The 19895-nt window shown below is 42.5% G+C and overlaps 1 protein-coding gene and 1 pseudogene across 3 annotated transcripts in view; both read right to left on the reverse strand.

Moving 5' to 3' along the window:
• Nucleotides 1-2505, reverse strand: part of COPS4 (COP9 signalosome subunit 4) — a 40590-nt gene extending 38085 nt beyond the window's left edge. For both annotated transcript variants that reach the window (XM_081093478.1, XM_081093479.1), the window contains exon 1: nucleotides 2268-2505. In XM_081093478.1, coding sequence (XP_080949604.1) covers nucleotides 2268-2341 — 74 coding nt within the window. In that variant the 5' untranslated portion in view covers nucleotides 2342-2505. The remainder of the gene's footprint in view (nucleotides 1-2267) is intronic.
• Nucleotides 2506-7811: 5306 nt separating this feature from the next.
• LOC308534176 (small ribosomal subunit protein eS1-like) lies at nucleotides 7812-9518 on the reverse strand (annotated as a pseudogene). Its single transcript has 3 exons — nucleotides 9438-9518; nucleotides 8631-8753; nucleotides 7812-8329 (listed from the first exon to the last, which is right to left on the reverse strand). The product of its transcript is annotated as a small ribosomal subunit protein eS1-like (transcript).
• Between the last annotated feature and the right edge of the window lie 10377 nt (nucleotides 9519-19895).

Consider the following 19895-nt stretch of genomic DNA (forward strand, 5'->3'; position numbering starts at 1 on the left):
ACTTCCCCTACCTGATGAAAGAAATAGACTTACAAGTCCAGGAAGCGCAGAGAACCCCAAACAAAAGGAATCCAAAGAGGACCACACCAAGACACATCATCATTAAAATGCCAAGAGCAAAAGACAAAGAGAGAATCCTAAAAGCAGCAAAAGAAAGACAGTCAGTTACCTACAAGGGAATACCCATACGACTGTCAGCTGATTTCTCAACAGAAACTTTGCAGGCCAGAAGGGAGTGGCAAGAAATATTCAAGGTGATGAATACCAAGAACCTACAACCAAGATTACTTTAGCCAGCAAAGCTATCATTCAGAATTGAAGGTCAGATAAAGAGCTTCACAGATAAGGAAAAGCTAAAGGAGTTATCACCACTAAACCAGTATTATATGAAATGCTGAAAGGTATCCTTTAAGAAGAGGAAGAAGAAGAAAAAGGTACAGATAGAAATTATGAACAACAAATACACATCTATCAACAAGTGAATCTAAAAATCAAGTGGAAAAATAATCTGATGAACAGAATGCACTAGTGATTATAATAGAATCAGGGGCATAGAAAGGAAGTGGACTATTCGGGTGCGGGGGATGCGGGAAGAGACTGGACAAAAATCATACACCTATGGATAAGGAGGGGCGGGAAGGGCAGAAGGTGGGGTGGGAACCGGGTGGAGGGGAGCTATGGGAGGAAAAAGAGGAACAACTGTAATAATCTGAACAATAAAGATTTAATTAAAAAAATAAAAAATAAAAAGAATGTAAATATTGAGCTCAATTTGAGAAGCATACTGTCAACAGAATGCATGTTCATTATAAAAGAACAGCCTGTGAAATTTACAAAGAGAAACAGACTATATACACTGAGTGGCCAGATTATTATGACCACCCCATCAGTCCTTCGTTGGGCCACCTTTTGCCTTTAATACCGCGGCGATTCTTCTTGGCATTGACTCCATGAGATGTTGAAAGGTGATGCGAGGAATCTGACACCATGCCTGATGAATAGCACTGTCCAGTTCTGTGAGATTTGATGGTTGTGGAACCAGCTGCCTGATGGCTCTTTTAACTTCGTCCCACAAATGCTTAATTAGATTGAGATCTGGTGATTGTGGGGGCCGCCTAAGCAAGGTAAAGTCTCCCTCCTGTTCTTGAAACCACTCCTGCACAATACGAGCACCGTGGCATGGCGCATTGTCTTGTAGGAAGAAGCCATCTCCATGGGGATACGCCATCAACATGATAGGATGAACTTGATCAGCAACGATACTTAGGTATGTTGTGCTATTCAGACGTTTATGATGATCTGGCCCTCTAGCAACTTCAGCATGAAATTATAGCTAATTTGCCTACAAACATCAGGTGGTCATAATAATCTGGCATATATATATATATATATATATATATATATATATATATACACACACACACACACATATATATGTATGTATATATATATGTATGTGTGTATATATATATATATATATGATTAGCAGTGCTGACAGGCACAACATACAACATGTCACAATTTTAACTTGGGGTGGACCTAAGCCCTCTACAATATAAATTGCGACAAAATTGCCGAACAATCCAGGTTCCTGCAAACAACCCTACTCTACACATCCTGATCCATATTATGAGGACATCATCATCGCTTCTCGGCCTTTTGGGTGAGATCAAACGTAGGTATAAGGACATCAGCCCACGTGCCCTGCCTCAGAGTTGGTGGCGGACAGAGAGTACCCATGACACAAGGACCCACAGAACATGGTCCAAGTGGTTTTGGACGACATGATTGCGGCCATACCTCCGCCACCCCCAACCGCCTAAAGAAACCATCTCCCTGAAAAACTCTGCATCGAGGTCCCAAAATATAAATTACCCTCAATTTAAAAAAAAAAAAAAAAAGTAAGAAAAGAAAGGCCCAAAGGGAAGTCCGAATCCGGTGTGAGCGGCCAGCCAGCTCTGGGAAGAGGCACCAGGGACGACTGGGAAGGCCGTGAGGGCAGTCGTCCCTCAGACCGCGCTTCCAGAAGGCTAAGAGGCAGTAAGGATGCTATCGAGCGCTGAACAGGTGACAGTCACCAGGCCTACGGCCCCACGGCTCCCTGCTTTCTGCTGCTGGCAGCACTGGCCTCCACAACCTACCCCAGGCCCGCCCCCTTGATCCGCAGGCCGGCTACTACCACACACCCGAAAGCCGCCGTCAAACCGAGGAGAACAAGTCTGTGGCTTCCCCCCGCCACTCCTCCCATGGCTCTCGGAAACACTCACTTGCCCGCCAGATCTTTATGAGAGCCACTCGAATTCATGAGCTGGGCCAAGTCCTGTCGCACGGCCGCCGCCATCTTTCTCTCAGCTCAGCCGAGGCTGCCGGGCCTCACAAGCAAAAAGGAAACGAGCGTAGTCCTCCAGAGCTCAGCCAGAGGGAACCCGAGATGCCACAGAGTAGCATCTGTGTGGGCCAGAGCGCCGCACGTTAGGAGCCTACGCTAGGTCCGCCCCCAGGGGTGAATGACGGGAAGCTCCACTCTAGTCTGAGGCCCGCCCAGGCGTCTCCCACAGGCTCAAGCTCGCACGCTCCCACTTCGGATTGGCGGAAGAACTCCAAGGGAGTGTGGCCTGTGCAATCCCAGTGAGTTCCGGGTACGCAAAATGACCGCATTTTCTTTAAGTTCCGTGTCTCACGCCTATGGTTTATCATTTTTTGTTCTTTAACATAGCTCTTAAACTACGTGTAGTAAAGAATTTGTTGTTTTTATTGCCAATTCACCACAGACAGGTACTTTTGTAAGACGCAATTTAAAATGTCCACATTCCTCCTCGTACTCTGTACTCTTTTAATCATGCATCCCAGTTTGTCCAGGATATTGTCATTTTCCATCTGTTGTCCTGGAGTAATTATTAATAACAAGTCCTTTCACTCTAGAAACTGTACCATTTGGAAGACGAAGTATGCAGTCATCCTACCTTTATATGTAATTGTAGTCATTATTTATATATCCTTACAGAATATCTTTCTGAAAATAAATGTAAATTTTTATTCTTTCTTGCTTTCACAAAAGATAACACAGCATATCATTATTCTGCTCTTGATTTTTTTTCATTTTTTCTGGAAATCTTCCCATGTAAGTTCAGAGAGCTCCCTCATTCTGTTTTAAATCTGGAGAGCATCACATAAAATGAGGGGATGCCATAGTTTATTTAATCCTTACAGCTAGACACTGAAGTTGTTTTTAATCAACCAATGCTGCAATGAAAAACTTTGTACATATATCATTTGATATGTGTATAGGTAGAATACATTCCAAGAAGAATGTCAAAGGGGAGATTTACTTACAATTTTTATAGATATTGCCAAATTGCACTTTATAGGGACGATTTTGCCTTTCTACCAGAAATATGTAGGAATGCACTTTTCTACAGTCTTTCCCACAAAGGATGTCAGACTTTTGAATTTTTTACATCTTGATATGTGAAAAATAGCATGTTCCCTCTCTTGGGAAGGTGAAAGAAAAGAAGACCAGAATAAGGAAATACTTTAAGAAAGTGATATGGAGTTTGCCCACATCAATTTAGATCTCACTCTATTGGCAAGAATTTTGACAAAGGATCATGCCTAGCAACAGTGAGACTGAAAATTTTGTTTCCAATTGGGCAAACTTATGCCCAGGAAAAAGGAAAGGATGGTTTTAGAGGGATCATCAGTAGTGTCTACCAGACTGTTCCTCTCACCTATATGTGTCCTATGTGTGTCCTTTTTATCTTTGTACCCTTCTTCTTACAGTAGAATACTCTCAATCCTAAAGAAGAGAGTTAAATTTCCTATTTAATTTTTTAAAATAATTTTAATTGATTGATGAGAGATATATAGAGAGAAACATCGATTTGTTGTTCCACATATTTATGCACTCATTGGTTGATATTTGTATCTGCCCTGACTGGGGATGGAACCCATAGCCATGGCATATTGGGATGATGCTCTAACCTGAGATACCCAACCAGGGCTCCTATTTAGTTTCTATGTCAGCTCAAAATCCAGGATGTCTGATGATACACAGTGTTCTCCATCAGGTCAGGTTGTGGATTTTCATGGTCTAAAGACATATAAACTATAAAACAAATTATCTGCCTCATGTCCATACCTATAATAAAAAACAGTAGTGGAGCAGGAACAGGATAACCACAGTCAAAACTCTGAAAAAGAATGGGAAACACAGCAATTACTTGTCCATAGCAATGGTGGGATCCTGGGTAGGAATTATGAATGCCCACTACCCCGGTAGTGGAGAAAATTCCTTGGTTAAACTCTAATTCTGCTCTTTTAGAGGCTCTCCATTGTGTATTACATTCTGTGGGCCAACTTTGTCCTCTGAATACAGATTAACTGGATGTTGGAGAATATTCCCTCTTTGGGGGAATGCCATAGAGCTTAAATAATAGGAGGCTTTTCTAGGCCAGGTTTTCCAGTGTTTTTATTGTTTTTTTTTAAATATAATTTCAGCCCTGGCTGGCTAGCTAAGTTAGTTAGAGCATTGTCCCCATATGCCAAGGTTGCAAATTTGATCCCTACTCAGGGCACTTACAAGACTCAACTAATGAATGCATGAATAAATAGAACAACAGCCCAGCCAGCATAGCTCAGTGGTGGAGCATCAACCCAGGAACCAAGAGGCCGCTGGTTCAATTCCCAGTCAGGGCACATGCCCAGGTTGCAGGCTTGATCCTCTGTGGGGGATGTGCAGGAGACAGCCAGTCGATGATGTTTCTTTCTCATCATTTCTCTCTCTCTATCCCTCTCCATTCTCTCTAAACAAATCCCCAGTAGGGGGTGTGCAGGAGGCAGCCAATCAATGATTCTCTCTCATCATTGATGTTTCTATCTTTCTCTGAAATCAATAAATATATATAATATATCTTTATATAATATATATTATATATATATTATATATATTATATATATTATATATATATATAATATATATATATATATATATATATATATTTTAGAGGCCCAGTGCACGAATTCATGCATGTGTGGGGGCCAGCCTGGCCTCTATCGGGGCAGATAAGGGCTGGGCCTGTCCTGAGGAGAAGACGGTGGGGAGTTGGCCAGCCAGCCTGCCCCAATCGGGGCCAGATCAGGGCCTGGCCAGTTGAGGGGAGAGGCCATGGGCAATTGGCCAGAGAGCCCCTCCCCCAACTGGGGTGGGGATCCTATTGGGGGTGGGGCTGGCCGTGGGGAGGGGCTGTGTGCAGTGGACCGGCTGGCCCCCAAATGGGGTGGGGGGACCTATCAGGGGTCAGCAACCTAGGGGAGGGCCATGGGAGGTTAGCTGGCTGGCCCTGCCCCTGATTGGAGTGGGGGGGCTAATCTGGGGCGGGGCTGGCTGGGGGAAGGGCCCGTGGACTGATCAGGGTGGGGGGGGGCTGATCTGGGGTGGGTTCCAGTAACCACACCCGGAATTGTTTCAAGAAGCAGTTGTTAAACCTGTCCTATTTCCTGCTTCCACTCTCAAGCTCTTCTTTTTTTTGTAGTTTTTAACCCATTCTTAACATTTTCTTTTTAACAATGGTAGCCTTAAAATAACCTGAAACAATAGGCATAAATGAGAAGATAAACTCTATTATTTGATTTTTGCTTCCTCTTATCTTTGTTTTCTAGTGTGTGTGTGTGTGTGTGTGTGTGTGTGTGTGTGTGTGTGTGTGTTCCAGAAAGTCTTAATGGGTATGAGGAATCTCTAAGCCAAGTCATTTCTTCTGCTAGTGGGTGTACATAAGCAGTTGGCTTTTTCAACTTAATAAAGCCCCAGAATTTCTGCACATTCTACCCCCTATTATTGTGACTTCAAACTTTACTTGTAATACCTTGCTGGAAGCAAAGGGAAGTAGCCACAGACACAAATTGGCTCTTTCCAGATACCTCCACTAGAGCTATAAGCTAGGGAGGGAGGTTGTCTGCCTTCCTAGTTGTTGTAGGCAGCAATTTAACTTAATTTTTTACATGACAAGGCCTCCGCTTTCCAGACTGCTCACTATCCCTGCCCAACCTCTAAGAGAATGCTACCTATTTTTAGGTTTTGCTTATAGGAGTGAAGGCACTGGAAGCTTGGCACTGGAAGCTTCATCTCATCCTCTTTTCAATTGCTTAGCAAGAAGTTAGCTAAGCACATCTGAATTAACTCCAGGGAAGTGCACAAATCCTACTTCTTTTTCACCATGCAAAACCTTGGGTCCCAGCCCTAACCTACTGAGTCAAAATTGTTAACAAAATCCCTCTAGTAATTATTTCGCATTGACGATTGAGTAGCCCTGCTGTAGCAGATGTCAACACCACTGGTAGAGGAGCTCCTCTCACTAAACTCTTGTCAAATAAGGCCATTTCCCTGCCCTGGACACCCCATTTTTACATATTCAACTAGATGGTCTCCACACCCTTAATTTCCCTACAAATATGCAAAGGTATTCATCCTGGAGGCCTTTTCCTGGTGCATCTTCCACTCTATGTCCCATGTGCCCAGCTCACATATACTTTGATAGAGGAGGGGAAAAAAAGAGCATAGGTTATTGTATATATTTCTGAATACTAATCCTTACTGTATATTTATTCCACATGTTGCTAGTGCTGTGTAACAGAATTGGTCTAGAGTGATCTTGTGTGTTTCCTAGCCTAGACCCATAATCAGCCACCTTTTCAAAAAGTCCTTGTTCCTTTAGTTCCTTTTAGGAATTGATATTTACAGATAATCTGAGTGCTAAGGATTCTCATTGCTACTGTACTATTCATTTGGGGAACTCTTTTTTAAAAATATATTTTTATTGATTTCAGAGAGGAAGGGAAAGGAAGAGAGAGACAGAAACATCAATGATGACAGGGAATCATTGATTGGCTGCCTCCTGCACATCCCCCACTGGGAACCAAGCCTGCAACTGGGCCATATGCCCTTGACTGGGATCAAATCTGGGACCCTTGAGTCTGCTGGCAAACACTCTATCCACTGAGCCAAATCAGCCAGGGCTGGGGAACTCTTCATAGAACTGAACTAGGAAATATCTACATATTTGAAAGAAAGAATAACTCATGAGTTCATACTAATACTTCTAAATCCAATGTAGGTGCTTTTATTTAACCTCTTCTATATTACATCTGTAGCTACTTCCACATCCAGAATTAGTATATTCCATAATTGTTCATTTCATTCATCCCATGTTTATACACACAACAGCCTCAGTATAACAAAACTAATACTACCACCCCCAATATGTTGGCTGAGAAGAGTTCACTATTTTACTGCTATTTCTCTCCCCATTTCCTCTCATTTTTCAATTGTACTGTGTCTACATTATGAGCATATACTAGTATAGCCATTACAAACAATACTTTCTTCATTTTATTCCTCATTTAATCTTTTTTTAAATGTATTTTTATTGATTTCAGAGAGAAAGGGAGGAAAGAGATAGATAAAAACATCAATGATGAGAGAGAATCACTGATAAGCTGCCTCCTGCACACAAGCCAGGCATGTGTCTGGGAATCGAATTGTGACCTCCTGGTTCATAGGTCAACACTCAACCACTGAGCCACGCCTGGCTGAGCAATCCTTTAATCTTAGTTCTAAAAATATTACAATTATTATATATTTAATGCTCACCATCTTGCCTTATATTGATATCCCTCTAGCCATCTTTGCTGTCTGAAGCTAGTTTTTTAATCAGTTTCTGATATTCACTATCAAACACTTTCTGTAATAATATATGAGAACAGTTTTTCATGCATTTCCTCCCTTCTAGACACTTTAGTTCCTTATTGCCTCTTTTTTAAAAAGCCACAGTGTTGTTGTTTTTTAATTTGTCACCATTAAATGTCTCAATTTTAAACAGATTCTTGGATTGGGGGCTCATATCCATCAGCTCGTTCAACTTTAGTTCCTGTCTCATCTCTAGAAGCTTTTCCAGAACTGCTACCTTCACCATGAAGCTCCATGAGTCTTCTTCATTTTGACTTTTCTAAAAAAGACACCGTGGAGCAAGAATTAGATTGGCAAACGGTTCTATGTCTTTTCCAATACTGCCTGGAATAAATTTATTGGAACTTCTGTCAAGTCATTTGTCTGAGGTCATGATTTCCACCATCTTCTTCCAGACTTGGCAGACCTGTTGGTGCTGAGCATATGAGGTCTTTTGAATCTGATTGTCTCTGTTGTTTGTTTGTTAGTTAGTTAGTTTTTAGTAAATCCAACACAAAGTAGATGAAGCAAATAAACATTGGTAGTCTTGATATCAACATGAGCTTCAATCATGATCTGCCATTTTTTGTTGTTGTTGTTAATCCTCTCCTGAGGATATTTTTTCCATTGCTTTTTCAGAGAGTAGACAGGAGGGAGAGAGGAAGGAAGAGAAAGAGGCAGGGGGGAGGGGGAGAGAGAAACATCAATGTGAGACATTTGGACTGGTTGCCTCCTGCACATGCCCCACTCAAGGCAGGGAGCAAATCTACATCTACATGCCCTTAACCAGAAATCAAACCCAGTACTCTTTGGTGTATGGGCCCATACTTTAACCATAGAGCTACACTGGCCAGGGCTATCTTGAATTTTCTAAATGCAACTTTATCATTCTCCAGGTCAGCTGGCTTACTTCAAAAACCCAGCCTTTGAAACCATCAGATATGATTTTGGTTCCTTGAGTTCTCATAACGAGTGTTTTTCCAATATTTCTTATATTTAACATAGCTGGTGCTTTCACATCATGCCAATATTTCTTTTTTTAAAAAAAATATAATTTATTGATTTTTTTACAGAGCGGAAGGGAGAGGGATAGTTAGAAATACTGATGAGAGAGAAACATTGATCAGCTGCCTCCTGCACACCTCCTACTGGGGATGTGCCCACAACCAAGGTACATGCCCTTGACCAGAATTGAACCTGGGACCTTTCAGTCGGCAGGCTGACACTCTATCCCAGCGATGGCGAACCTTTTGAGCTCGGCGTGTCAGCATTTTGAAAAACCCTAACTTAACTCTGGTGCCATGTCACATATAGAAAGTTTTTGATATTTTCAACCATAGTAAAACAAAGACTTATATTTTTGATATTTATTTTATATATTTAAATGCCATTTAACAAAGAAAAATCAACCAAAAAAATGAGTTCGCGTGTCACCTATGACATGCGTGTCATAGGTTCACCATCACTGCTTTATCCACTGAGCCAAACAGGGCAGTGGTCGGCAAACTCATTAGTCAACAGAGCCAAATAACAATGATTGAAATTTCTTTTGAGAGGCAAATTTTTTAAACTTAAACTATATAGGTAGGTAAATTGTTATTAACTTAATTAGGGTACAACTAAGGCTTAGGAAGAGCCACACTCAAGGGGCCAAAAAGCCGCATGTGGCTCGCAAGCCGCAGTTTGCCGACCACGGGGTTAGGGCATGCCAATCTTTCTTAGAAAATGGATCAACTGCTTTCTTCTTGGCTCCCTTTTTTCCACCTTTTATAAGGCACTTATTCTTGCTGCCTGCCATGGTGCTGCTCCAAGAGCCAAAAGGGCCTCATTTCCTCTTTATTATACCTCAATAAAATAGACTCAATATTTTTACTTCTTTACTCTTCACTCCTAGTTGACACTTTTAGAACATATTTAATTCTATCCCTTCTATCCCACATAATTCCTAGGTTTTACTAAGAAAAGTTGGTACTTTAATTCCATTTCACCAAGTGTTTGGTTTTCTTAAACGTCCCTCCTACCGTCTGACTAGTTGCTATGACATGCACTGACCACCAGGGGGAAGATGCTCAATGCAGGAGCTGCCGAGCTGTAGTGACTTGGCAGCGGCAATTCTCAGGTGATGCACCCAGAAACCAGAGAGGAGGGAGCCCGATTCCTCGCGGGGCCGCGTGATTCCACCTTTGCCCGTGGGTTATGTTATTGCTGGGGCACTGTGGGTCCCAAATCTGGTTTACTGCATACTTGCGTTTGCGTTCCACACCCTGTACAAATAGCAACTTTGCAGAATGCCCTCTCGCACTCCGGGACCCTTTGGAGGATGTCTGAGAGCTGGTTTCAGCTCCATCCCCGCAGGTCAGGTTGAGGGACCACGCCCCACTCTTCTCTACCCCCCCCCCCGCCCCCCACCCCTCCGCCCCGAGGGACCCAACTCACTTTGCAGACTCTGGGGAGGGACCACTGGAGGTTGGCTCCAGGCGTGTCCAATCCATCATCTTACCCAGTCCTGCTCTGCTGGCCACCTTCTAATTAATTTCCTTTCAATGTGCATCAATCTGTGCACTGGGTCACTAGTATTACTATATAATTTCAAGAAATTGCTCACCACAAATTCCCCTTCTCTTCGTTGTCTCTGTCTTTAAAAAAAAAAAATGTTTGTATTGATTTCAGAGAGGAAGGAAGAGAGAGATAGAAATATCAATGATGAGAGAGGATCACTGATTGGCTGCCTCCTGCATGCCGCCTACTGGGGATTGCGCCCAGAACCCAGGCATGTGCCCTGACCATGAATCAAACTGAGACCTCCTAGTTCCTAGGTCAATGCTCAACCACTGAGCCATGCCAGCCGGGCCAATGTCCCTGTCTTGACATGAGGTCTCTGTTCTGATTTGTTTGTTTGGTAGGGTTCACTTGTGATTCCTCAGACACTATGCATGGATAATGTATTTATGAACCTGTATATATTCACAGATACCTTTCTATTGTCCTGACATGAATGGGATTTTGACTGAGCTGCTATCCTTTTCCCTCAGTGACCTGTAACTGTCTTCTAGCTTCCAGGATTTCAGAGAAAAAGTCTAAAGTCTAGTGATCTCTCTCCTCCCTGCTTTCTTCTCTATGAAAGACTCAATTTGCAAAAACATACTTAAAAATAAAGCTCTGATCCACAACATGCAGCAATCATCAGGAAGCCTAATAGCAATTCCTGTAGCAATCAGCCCCAAATGGCCACCAATTGATCAATAACTGACAGAGTCTTAAAATTTCCCCCACTTTGAACTTACAATCAGAGAAAGCCAAATATGCTCCCCTAATCAATCACATAATTTGCCCCACCTTAGGTTAGGCTCCATGATAGCTTCCCCAGGCCAACAGTCCCTATCAGGGAAAACCTGAATTCCCTTTTCTATAAAAGGTATGAAGTTTTTCCATTCCATGCCTGCCTTTGACTCCCTGACAATATGGTGGCCAAGTCTTTTGCTATAGAAAACTCTTCCAGTCCAGTCGGCATGGCCCAGTGGTTGAGCATTGACCTATGAACCAGGAGGTCACAGTTCGATTCCCTGTTTAGGACACATGCTGGGGTTGCGGCCTTGATCCCCAGTAGAGGGTATGCAGGAGGCAGTTTCTCTTTCACCATTGATGTTTCTATCTATCTCTCTCCCTCCCTCTCCCTTCCTCTCTGCAAGCAAGATATATATATATATATATATATATATATATATATATATATATATATATATATATATATATATATCTATGCAATAAAAGCCTAATATGCAAATTGAGCAAACAGCGGAACAACCAGTGGAACAACCGGTAGCTATGATGTGCACTGACCACCAGGGGGCAGATGCTCAATGCAGGAGCTGCCCCCAGCCGGCAGGCCCCAGGCCAGCCAAGGCGGGTGCCAGCAGGGAGACTGGCAGCAGCAGCGTAATTGGGGGGCTGGGCAGCAGCAGGGGGTGGGGCCAGCAAGCAGGTGGTGCCAGGCTGGCCAAGGTGGGTGCCAGCAGGGGGGTGGGGATAGGCCCCTGATCACCCTGCTGGTCACCCCACAGATTGGCCCTGATCACCAGCCAGGCCTAGGAACCCTACCCTGCACAAATTTCGTGCACCAACCGGGCCTCTAGTTTTTAAAGAAAACTCTTACAAGTAGCCTTTCCTTGGCTGGTCTTCATGCTCATTTCCACAACTTTTCCTGTCCCTTCCCTTCCCCTTGTTCTCCTTCTGCTACCTGTCCTCCTTGTTCTTCTTGCTTTTCTTCTTTTTGCAGGTAACTTGTTTTTTCCATGTGGAAGTTTTTAAGATCTTCTCTTTCTAGGAGTTTCCCTCAGGTATGCTTAGGCATATCTTTTCTCACTGATCTTACCTGAGACTCAGTGACCCCTTTCATCTGTAATTGCAAGTCTATCTTTAGGTCAGGAAACTTTTCCATTATTATTTGTTTAATTGTTACCTCTCTTTAAACTGTTCCTTTCTCTCCTTCTGGAACTCCAAATATATCAGGTCATATATCAGGTTTCTTTATATTTTTTGCTCTGTGCTTTGACATACCTTTTACAATTCTCAGGCCACTTAGTAAGATTCAATATATCTTCAATGTTGTGTTTTCAGAACCATGATTTTCATGCGTTTACTTGTGTAAAAATGTTATAGCTGTCTTGTTTATAATAGCCCCAAGTGAAAACAACCCAAATGTTCATCATCAGGAAAGTGGATAAACAAGGTGTGGTATATTCGTTCAATAGGATACTACTGTTATGGGTTCACTCAGCAAGATAGACCACCGACTCAGAATTTAAATTTAAGAGCCTTTATTAAGCTGGCCAGCTGACTACAGTTACAGCACCCTGCCGAAGCAGAGGCTGAACTGCAGCATCGACTGCAAGAGTTACATATTATTAAATTCTGTGGAGGCCCAGAGAAAATGTGTCTTTCAAATTCTGGGCCCCCCAATATGGAGGAAACTCTCTTTATTTATACTTTTCCAGTCCTTTGTCTCCCAAATTTGGAATGAGACTTCCGGGCCTTCTGAGAAAGAAGGCCTGCGTGCTGGGAAGGGGCCATGAGACCATATCTCAAGGCCTGGCCTGATGTCAGCGCCTTCCTATCTATGTGTTTTAGGAACAGACAGCACAGCATGACCCATCTGGCCGAAGCGCCAGATATGCAGCCCAGCACACTACTTAGCATTAAAAAAAAATAACTACAGATACATATGGTAAAGAACAAAGTTCAACTGAGTACACTTGAAGATCTAATTTGCTTTATTAGGCGATTCATGAATCAGGCAGCATCCCATCTAGCAACAAGGAGGGTGCTCCAAAGAGTTGTGCAAAATGGAAGGTTTTTATAGATAGAAAAAGGGTGAGATAAGAAAGTTAAAAGAGTCAACTATTTAAGCAAGGATTACTTAATTATTTAAGAGAAAGTCACTTCACTTAGGGGAAGTCTTATCAAGTGGATTACCTCATGCCTTGCTGTTGCACCCCAAATCTGCAGGTAGTAATCTTACTCTCTCGCCCTGAGGAATAAACCCACACACATGACTTTGTAAAGCAATTTCACCAATTTCATATCTGGATGTCTAAATCAAACTTCTTTACTATTGTTAAGAAAAACAGAGGTGTCCGGCCAGTGGTTGAGCGCCGACCTATGAACCAGGAGGTTACAGTTTGATTCCCAGACAGGGCACATGCCCAGGTTGTGGGCTCCATCCCCAGTAGGGGGTGTGCAGGAGGTAGCTGATCACTGATACTCTCTCATCATTGATGTTTCTTTCTCTCCCTCTCCCTTCCTCTCTGAAATCTATCATCTATCTATCATCTATATATCATCTATCATCTATCATCTATCATCTATCATCTATTGAGTAGACTGCTTCACTAGTGCTGACCAGGGAATTTTAGACTGATTGGTTTAAAATTACACTCCTGGGAGAGGGTGAAACTTCAGTTTGATTAGCTAATAAGTCTTTGTAGGGCTTAGCACAAGTGACTCCATTTTGGATTGTTGTTTCTTTTTTTTTTTTTTCAAGCTGTAACCAGTTTTATTAAAGATACATATCATAAACAATCATAGTATGTCAAGCAGGACATAAGCAAACAATCATTAGCAGTATACAACTTTCAAACTTCCTTATTCAATAGATTACCAAAATCAGAAAGCCACTGTAAAACCCAATGAAGTCTTCATCTGATGCTTTGAACAGAGATAGTTTAGGGAGGGTTGACCTTTCACATTAAGCATGTTGTTTAACAACTTTTCAAAGCTAACCCTGACTTTCAGGAAGTAAAATGAAAATGGCAGTATTACCTATCTGTAGATCCACAATCTAAAAAAGGAACTGCTACTCTTTTGAGGGATGCCATCTCAATGGTGACACTGGAAAGTCCAGTTGCCCAAACATACTAGTACCTATTTTTGGGGGGTCAGGTCCAACAGGTCTCTGGGCTTAAGGGAGTCAAGTCTATGCTTAAGTGGAGAGGGAGAAAAGGACATAAAAATGAATCTTAGTTTCCCCATACCACAAGGTGTTTGTGCTAAGGTGGTTAATGTGTGTCAACATCAAGGGATTTCCTCCTCACAGGAACCAAGAGGAAGTCTCTCAAAACTAGAAGAGAAAGGTTTATTTTCCTATGTCAGTCCAGCTTTGAAGACATTCTATTAGTACTATATATCCTTCCCCCAAAAAACAACAATGAAGTATTCTGTGTGCTAACAACATAGCTTTTCTAAAAAGAAAACTTGATTAAAAAGTAGTATTTCAGCCCTGACCGGTTTGGCTCAGTGGATAGAGCGTCGGCCTGTGGACTGAAGAGTCCTAGGTTTGATTCCGGTCAAGGGCATGTACCTTGGTTGCGGGCACATCCCCAGTTGGGGTGTGTGCAGGAGGCAGCTGATTGATGTTTCTCTCCCATCGATGTTTCTAACTATCCCTCTCCCTTCCTCTGTAAAAAATCAATAAAATATATTTTAAAAAATAGTATTTCAAACTGTGCAGTCACCAGAGATACACAGTTATCAAAAATGCACACACTTCACTTGGCATCGCCAGCACTTTCAGCTTTCTGTGCCTGGCTTGTTTTAAATGGACTTGTTTTAAATTGACAAATGGACTTATGACAAAAGGAGCCCAAGCCTCCTTTTCCCTTTGAGTACCTTCTCTCCCTTCTTTGCAAGGGCTTTTTGAGGCTTGGTCTCTGGCTTTGGAAGACCAGGTTTAGTCAATAACCTGGTGGATTGTCTCTTTGGCTTGTCCTTCACCTTGGCTTTATCTCCTTTAGCATCTCCTTTCCCTTGGGCATGATGGCAGTTGGGTGGGATGGACAAGCTGGACAAAGGGATGCAGCAGCACGTGGGCTTTAGTCAACCCAGGGGACGTTCTTGACTCTTCTTCACACTGCTCAGGTTTGTTGTTTCTTCTGAATACATGTAACATCATGAATGAATCTCAAAAACAATACACAGTGAAAGATACCAGGCATGAAAAAATGCATGCCCAAAAAAGTACATGCAGTAATAGCAGCTCATCTATAGAGGATGCAGTCCAAGGCCCCCAGTGGATGCCTGAAACAAAGTACTGAACCCTATATGTACCGGGTTTCTTTTTTCTTATACATACATACTTAGGCTAAAGTTTAATTTATAAATTAGGCACAGTAAGAGATGAACAATAGTGAATAATAAAACAGAACAATATAACAATATACTGTAATAAAAGTTATATGAATATGTTGTCCCTCTTCTCAAAATATGTTATTGTACTCTACTCACCTTTTCACTTATAGAAGGACTTTACATCTCCTCTTTGGCACATCTGAATTGCCAGCATCACTACTCTCGTGCTTTAGGGCCATTGTTAATTAAAATAAGAGTTACTTGAACACAGCACTGTGGTACCATCTCAGTCCATCTGGTAACCCAGACATCTGCTAAAGGTCTAATGTGTATATACAGCATGGATAAGCTGGACAAGGGATAATTCACGTGCGGGATAGGATGGAGCAGATGACAGTACAAGTTTTCATCTGATAGTCAGAACAATGTGCAGTTTATGAATTGTTTATCTCTGGAATCTTCCATTTGGTATTCTTGAACATACCTATGGTTTGCCATAGCTTGATTGTCTCAAGTTATAATTCTCTGCTATTCCCAAATAAGCTCATTTTGCTGGTAAAATGATGGCTATTTTATTTTTAAGGTTGACATTATGGTTCCATCTACATGTTCTAAATCAGACAAAACTAATCGGCAGTGATTGAAAATCAGAAATTGCCTGGGGAGGGGGTAATGAGGAAGAGTGGGAATTTACTGGGAAGAAGTAGGAGGTGATAGAAACGTTCTATATATTGGTAAGAGTGTGGGTTATATGCATGTATGGATTTACCAAAGCTCATCAAGTTGTACACTTAAGATCTGTGCATTTCACTGAATGTAAAACCCCCGTTTAAAAAGGGAACTTTTGTTGCATAATCTTGTGTGTATGTATTGAATTTAGTCTTCTGAAGTGCTTTTATTTATGTATTTATATATTTATTTATGGTTTACTAGTAAGTTGTCTTCTGTAGCAGTTTCAAAAGCTAATGCTCATCCAGCCTCAAAGGAAGAGAAGTTCCAACACAATTGCTCTGCTCCCCCAAAGTCCCACAGGTGTCAGGATGACCAGCAGGTCCTCTTAATAATCCCCAATCATGTCCTATCCCTCCTCTTGGAGGCCCATGGATCTTATAAGCTATACTCTCTCCATTATCTAGCATGTTACTAATGTTGTGGCCCTACCCCATAACAAAGAAACAGAATTTCCGGAGGATGAGGCCCAGAAATCAGGATTTTAAAAAGATTCCCAGGTGATTCTAATGTGCAGCCAAGGTTGAGAACCACTGCTCTAGACTCACTATAACCTTAATCTTTATTCACGCCACCTGTTGTCCACTGTATCTGTCTGCTGGTTCCCACATAGTCATGTTTCAAGTGGGATCATATAGTTGAATTGGAAGAAGCGAGAAAGGTGAAAGAGATGCAATAACCTGATTCATTTTTGTAGACTATCTGGTACCCAGAACGGTGTGTTTTTTATTTAGTAAGTGCTCAAAAATATTTGTTAAATTGAGTAAAGAACATAATTGGGTAAATAGGAGACCTAGAAAATCCCAGCATTGTTGAATGTTATGTCGGGTCCATCTCCTTTCTCTGGGGGTGGCACTAAAATCAAGGAGTACACAAATCCAAAGATTGATTAGGAACTAATGTCAGTAAGTGGAGCAGATAGTCTGAATATGCTACTAACTGTACTAACTGTGGCAACAGCCAGAAGCAGATAGTGAAACTTGGATTGTAAAGCAAGAGCTCTAAGAGCTAGATACAGCCGTGGGCAAACTACGGCCCGCGGGCCGGATCCGGCCCGTTTGAAATGAATAAAACTAAAAAAAAAAAAAGACCATACCCTTTTATGTAATGATGTTTACTTTGAATTTATATTAGTTCACACAAACACTCCATCCATGCTTTTGTTCCGGCCCTCTGGTCCAGTTTAAGAACCCATTGTGGCCCTTGAGTCAAAAAGTTTGCCCACCCCTGAGCTAGAAAGACAAGTAGGAAGGGCTGGGTTTAGAGACTTAGTGGAAGGGCTGCCCTGGATAAAAAATTGATGAGAATTGTGGTCAACAATAGAGACCCTCAGATTCTGTTAATAAAAATAACACCTGGAGAAGTTCTAGCTTCTGTCTTGGTGTAGAAAGCTGGAGAAAGCATTACTCTTATCACCACAGCATAAGCTAGGTAATCTACAAAATTATCACTTTTACCAAGCCAATCCGAGAGCTGAGGTCACAGGGCAACAGCTGGCCTGAGATGTAAGGAAAGACTGGTGCTTCTATCTAAACACAGAAGAGATGCGAAACACTGGATCACTGGTGGCGGAGCATGGGAAGGAAGATGTGCAGCATTCAAACAGGAAAAAGAATTCTACTACATTTTAAAATAAATTGCTAAAGACAGAGTGTGGGCTGGCATGGGAACCCCATTGGAGTCACACTCATAAGGGGAGTTCATATCCACACGCAGGCTTTTCTCCACGGATCTTCACTGGGCACCCAGGACGAAGACTGGGGACAGAGTGGCAGACAAAGACTGTGGGGTCGTACAGGCTTAAAGGAGAGGAGAGGCTGCCACTGCAGGAAAGGCAATATGAAGCCCGAGCCTTCTCCTCTAAGGAACATAAGACTCAAACTGATGGAGAAGGCAGCAAACCTGTTGTTCCTCAAGGGACAGGTGGGGCCCATTGCAGCTGGAGTTATAGGAAAAAAGAGAAAAAAAATCCCCTCTATTCCTGGAAGAAGACTAGAAACTATCCTGAACCTAGACTATTAGAGCTCATAATGCTGGGGAGGGTCAGAATCACCGAGACCCAGGGACCCAAAGCCTGTGTAAGTATGAAGTTGGAACAGGATGGGAGAGAAGCTGTCTTCCTTACCCTCACCCCCACAATCAGTCTAGCAAGCACTAAGTAACAAGAAATTTACTGCTGGGAAAAGGGCATGAACTTGCAGGGGTGGGGAATGACTGGCCCTGAGGGCTGTATAAAGCCTGAAAAATCATTTGGTCTGGCCCTGCCAAGGCATTAGGGGTGTTTATTAAATATTTGACCAAATATAGCACGCTAAATATTTTTGTTTGTTTTCTTTTTTTCCCCTTCTAGAAGGCCAATTTTTAAAATGATAATTTTGTATGGCCTGCAAATTATGTTATAAATATCTAAATGGATCTTGGCAGAAAAAAGGTTCCCGCCCCCGACCCTGCCCCAGCTTAGAGTGACATCTCTGAGTGGCAGGAGCACAGAAGGTCTAAAGCTGGACTTATGACAAATGGACTCATGAGAAAAGAAACTTCTGACTAATCTTTTGTTAACCAAACTACTTTAAGAAAAATTTATCAACTGTAGTATACTTTGTACTTAGCAGTATGCCTGGTGCCTAATAGGTATCCAGTAATACAGTTTGTTTTGTCAGATCCCTGACTTTAATGTGAATGCTTGTGCCATTTCACTCTAATGTATGAAGCTACTGGTGTTTTCTGATGACTATCTTGATCTAATTAAGAAAATATGTTCATTTCTCATTTACTAAGAATTTTTAAAATTCAGAAATGGCTGTTGAATGTTATACAATACATCCCTAGAGAATATCATTTGTTTTTTCTCCTTTATTTTGAAAAAGTACATGAGCAGATTTCTTAATGTTAAACCACCATTCTTGGAATAAACTATACTTTGTCATGGTGTGAATTCTTTTTATTACCACATTAGAGGCCCGATGCATGAAAATTCATGCACTGGAGAGGAGGGTCCCTCAGCCTGACCTGCCCCCTCTCACAGTCCGAGAGCCCTCAGGGGCAGGAGGCGACTTGGAGATCAGGGGAAGGCGATGTCCCATCACACCTGTGCTGCTGCCACTGCTGGCAGCGCAAGCCCCGGCCGGCTCTGGTTACCTGAGCCTTGGGCGGCTCTGAGAGGCTGGGCAGCTGCCATCCGAGGCTTGCCTACACCTGGGGCCGGCCCTGGGAGGCTGGGGGGCTGAGGGGACTGGGGGACTCCATAGGCAGGTGCACGGAGCGGGCCAGGCCTTGCCGCCCCACCAGGGCTGAGGGGACTGGGCGCCACCATCTTGCGGCTGTGGGTGCTGCCATCTCTGAGGGTGCGGCTGTCAATTAGCATATTCCCTCTTTATTAGATAGGATTACTGGCTTTGTTACCTTAATACTCAATTTTGTCTTGGGAACAAAATTAGTGAGAACATAAGAATCTCCCCCCACCCCCTTTTGAGTACTGTTTGTCTTGGATTTTGGTATCAGCGTTATGCTAGCCTTTATGAAATAAACTGGGAAATTCTCTCCTTTTGGGGAGATTCTTTGTTCCCCTAGAATTCACCTGGGTTTGGTTACCCTGTCTCACTCCCTTCTTCCTTCCAGAGGTGCCCCACAGTACCACTAATGATTTAACCATGAGGATGTTTTCTCATACTAGCTTCCAAGGCTCCTGGTAAAGGGGGCTCACCTAGGATCTTCAACAAAACCTGTGTATCTTTCAGTTTTCTCACCATCCTTGCACAGGCCGCAGACCTTACCACTTCCAAGCCTTTGCTAATTTCATGTCACTTTCCTGGCTAAATCCTAA

The sequence above is a fragment of the Myotis nattereri genome, assembly GCF_964212035.1.
Source record: "Myotis nattereri genome assembly, chromosome: 1".
NCBI classification, from domain to species: domain Eukaryota; kingdom Metazoa; phylum Chordata; class Mammalia; order Chiroptera; family Vespertilionidae; genus Myotis; species Myotis nattereri.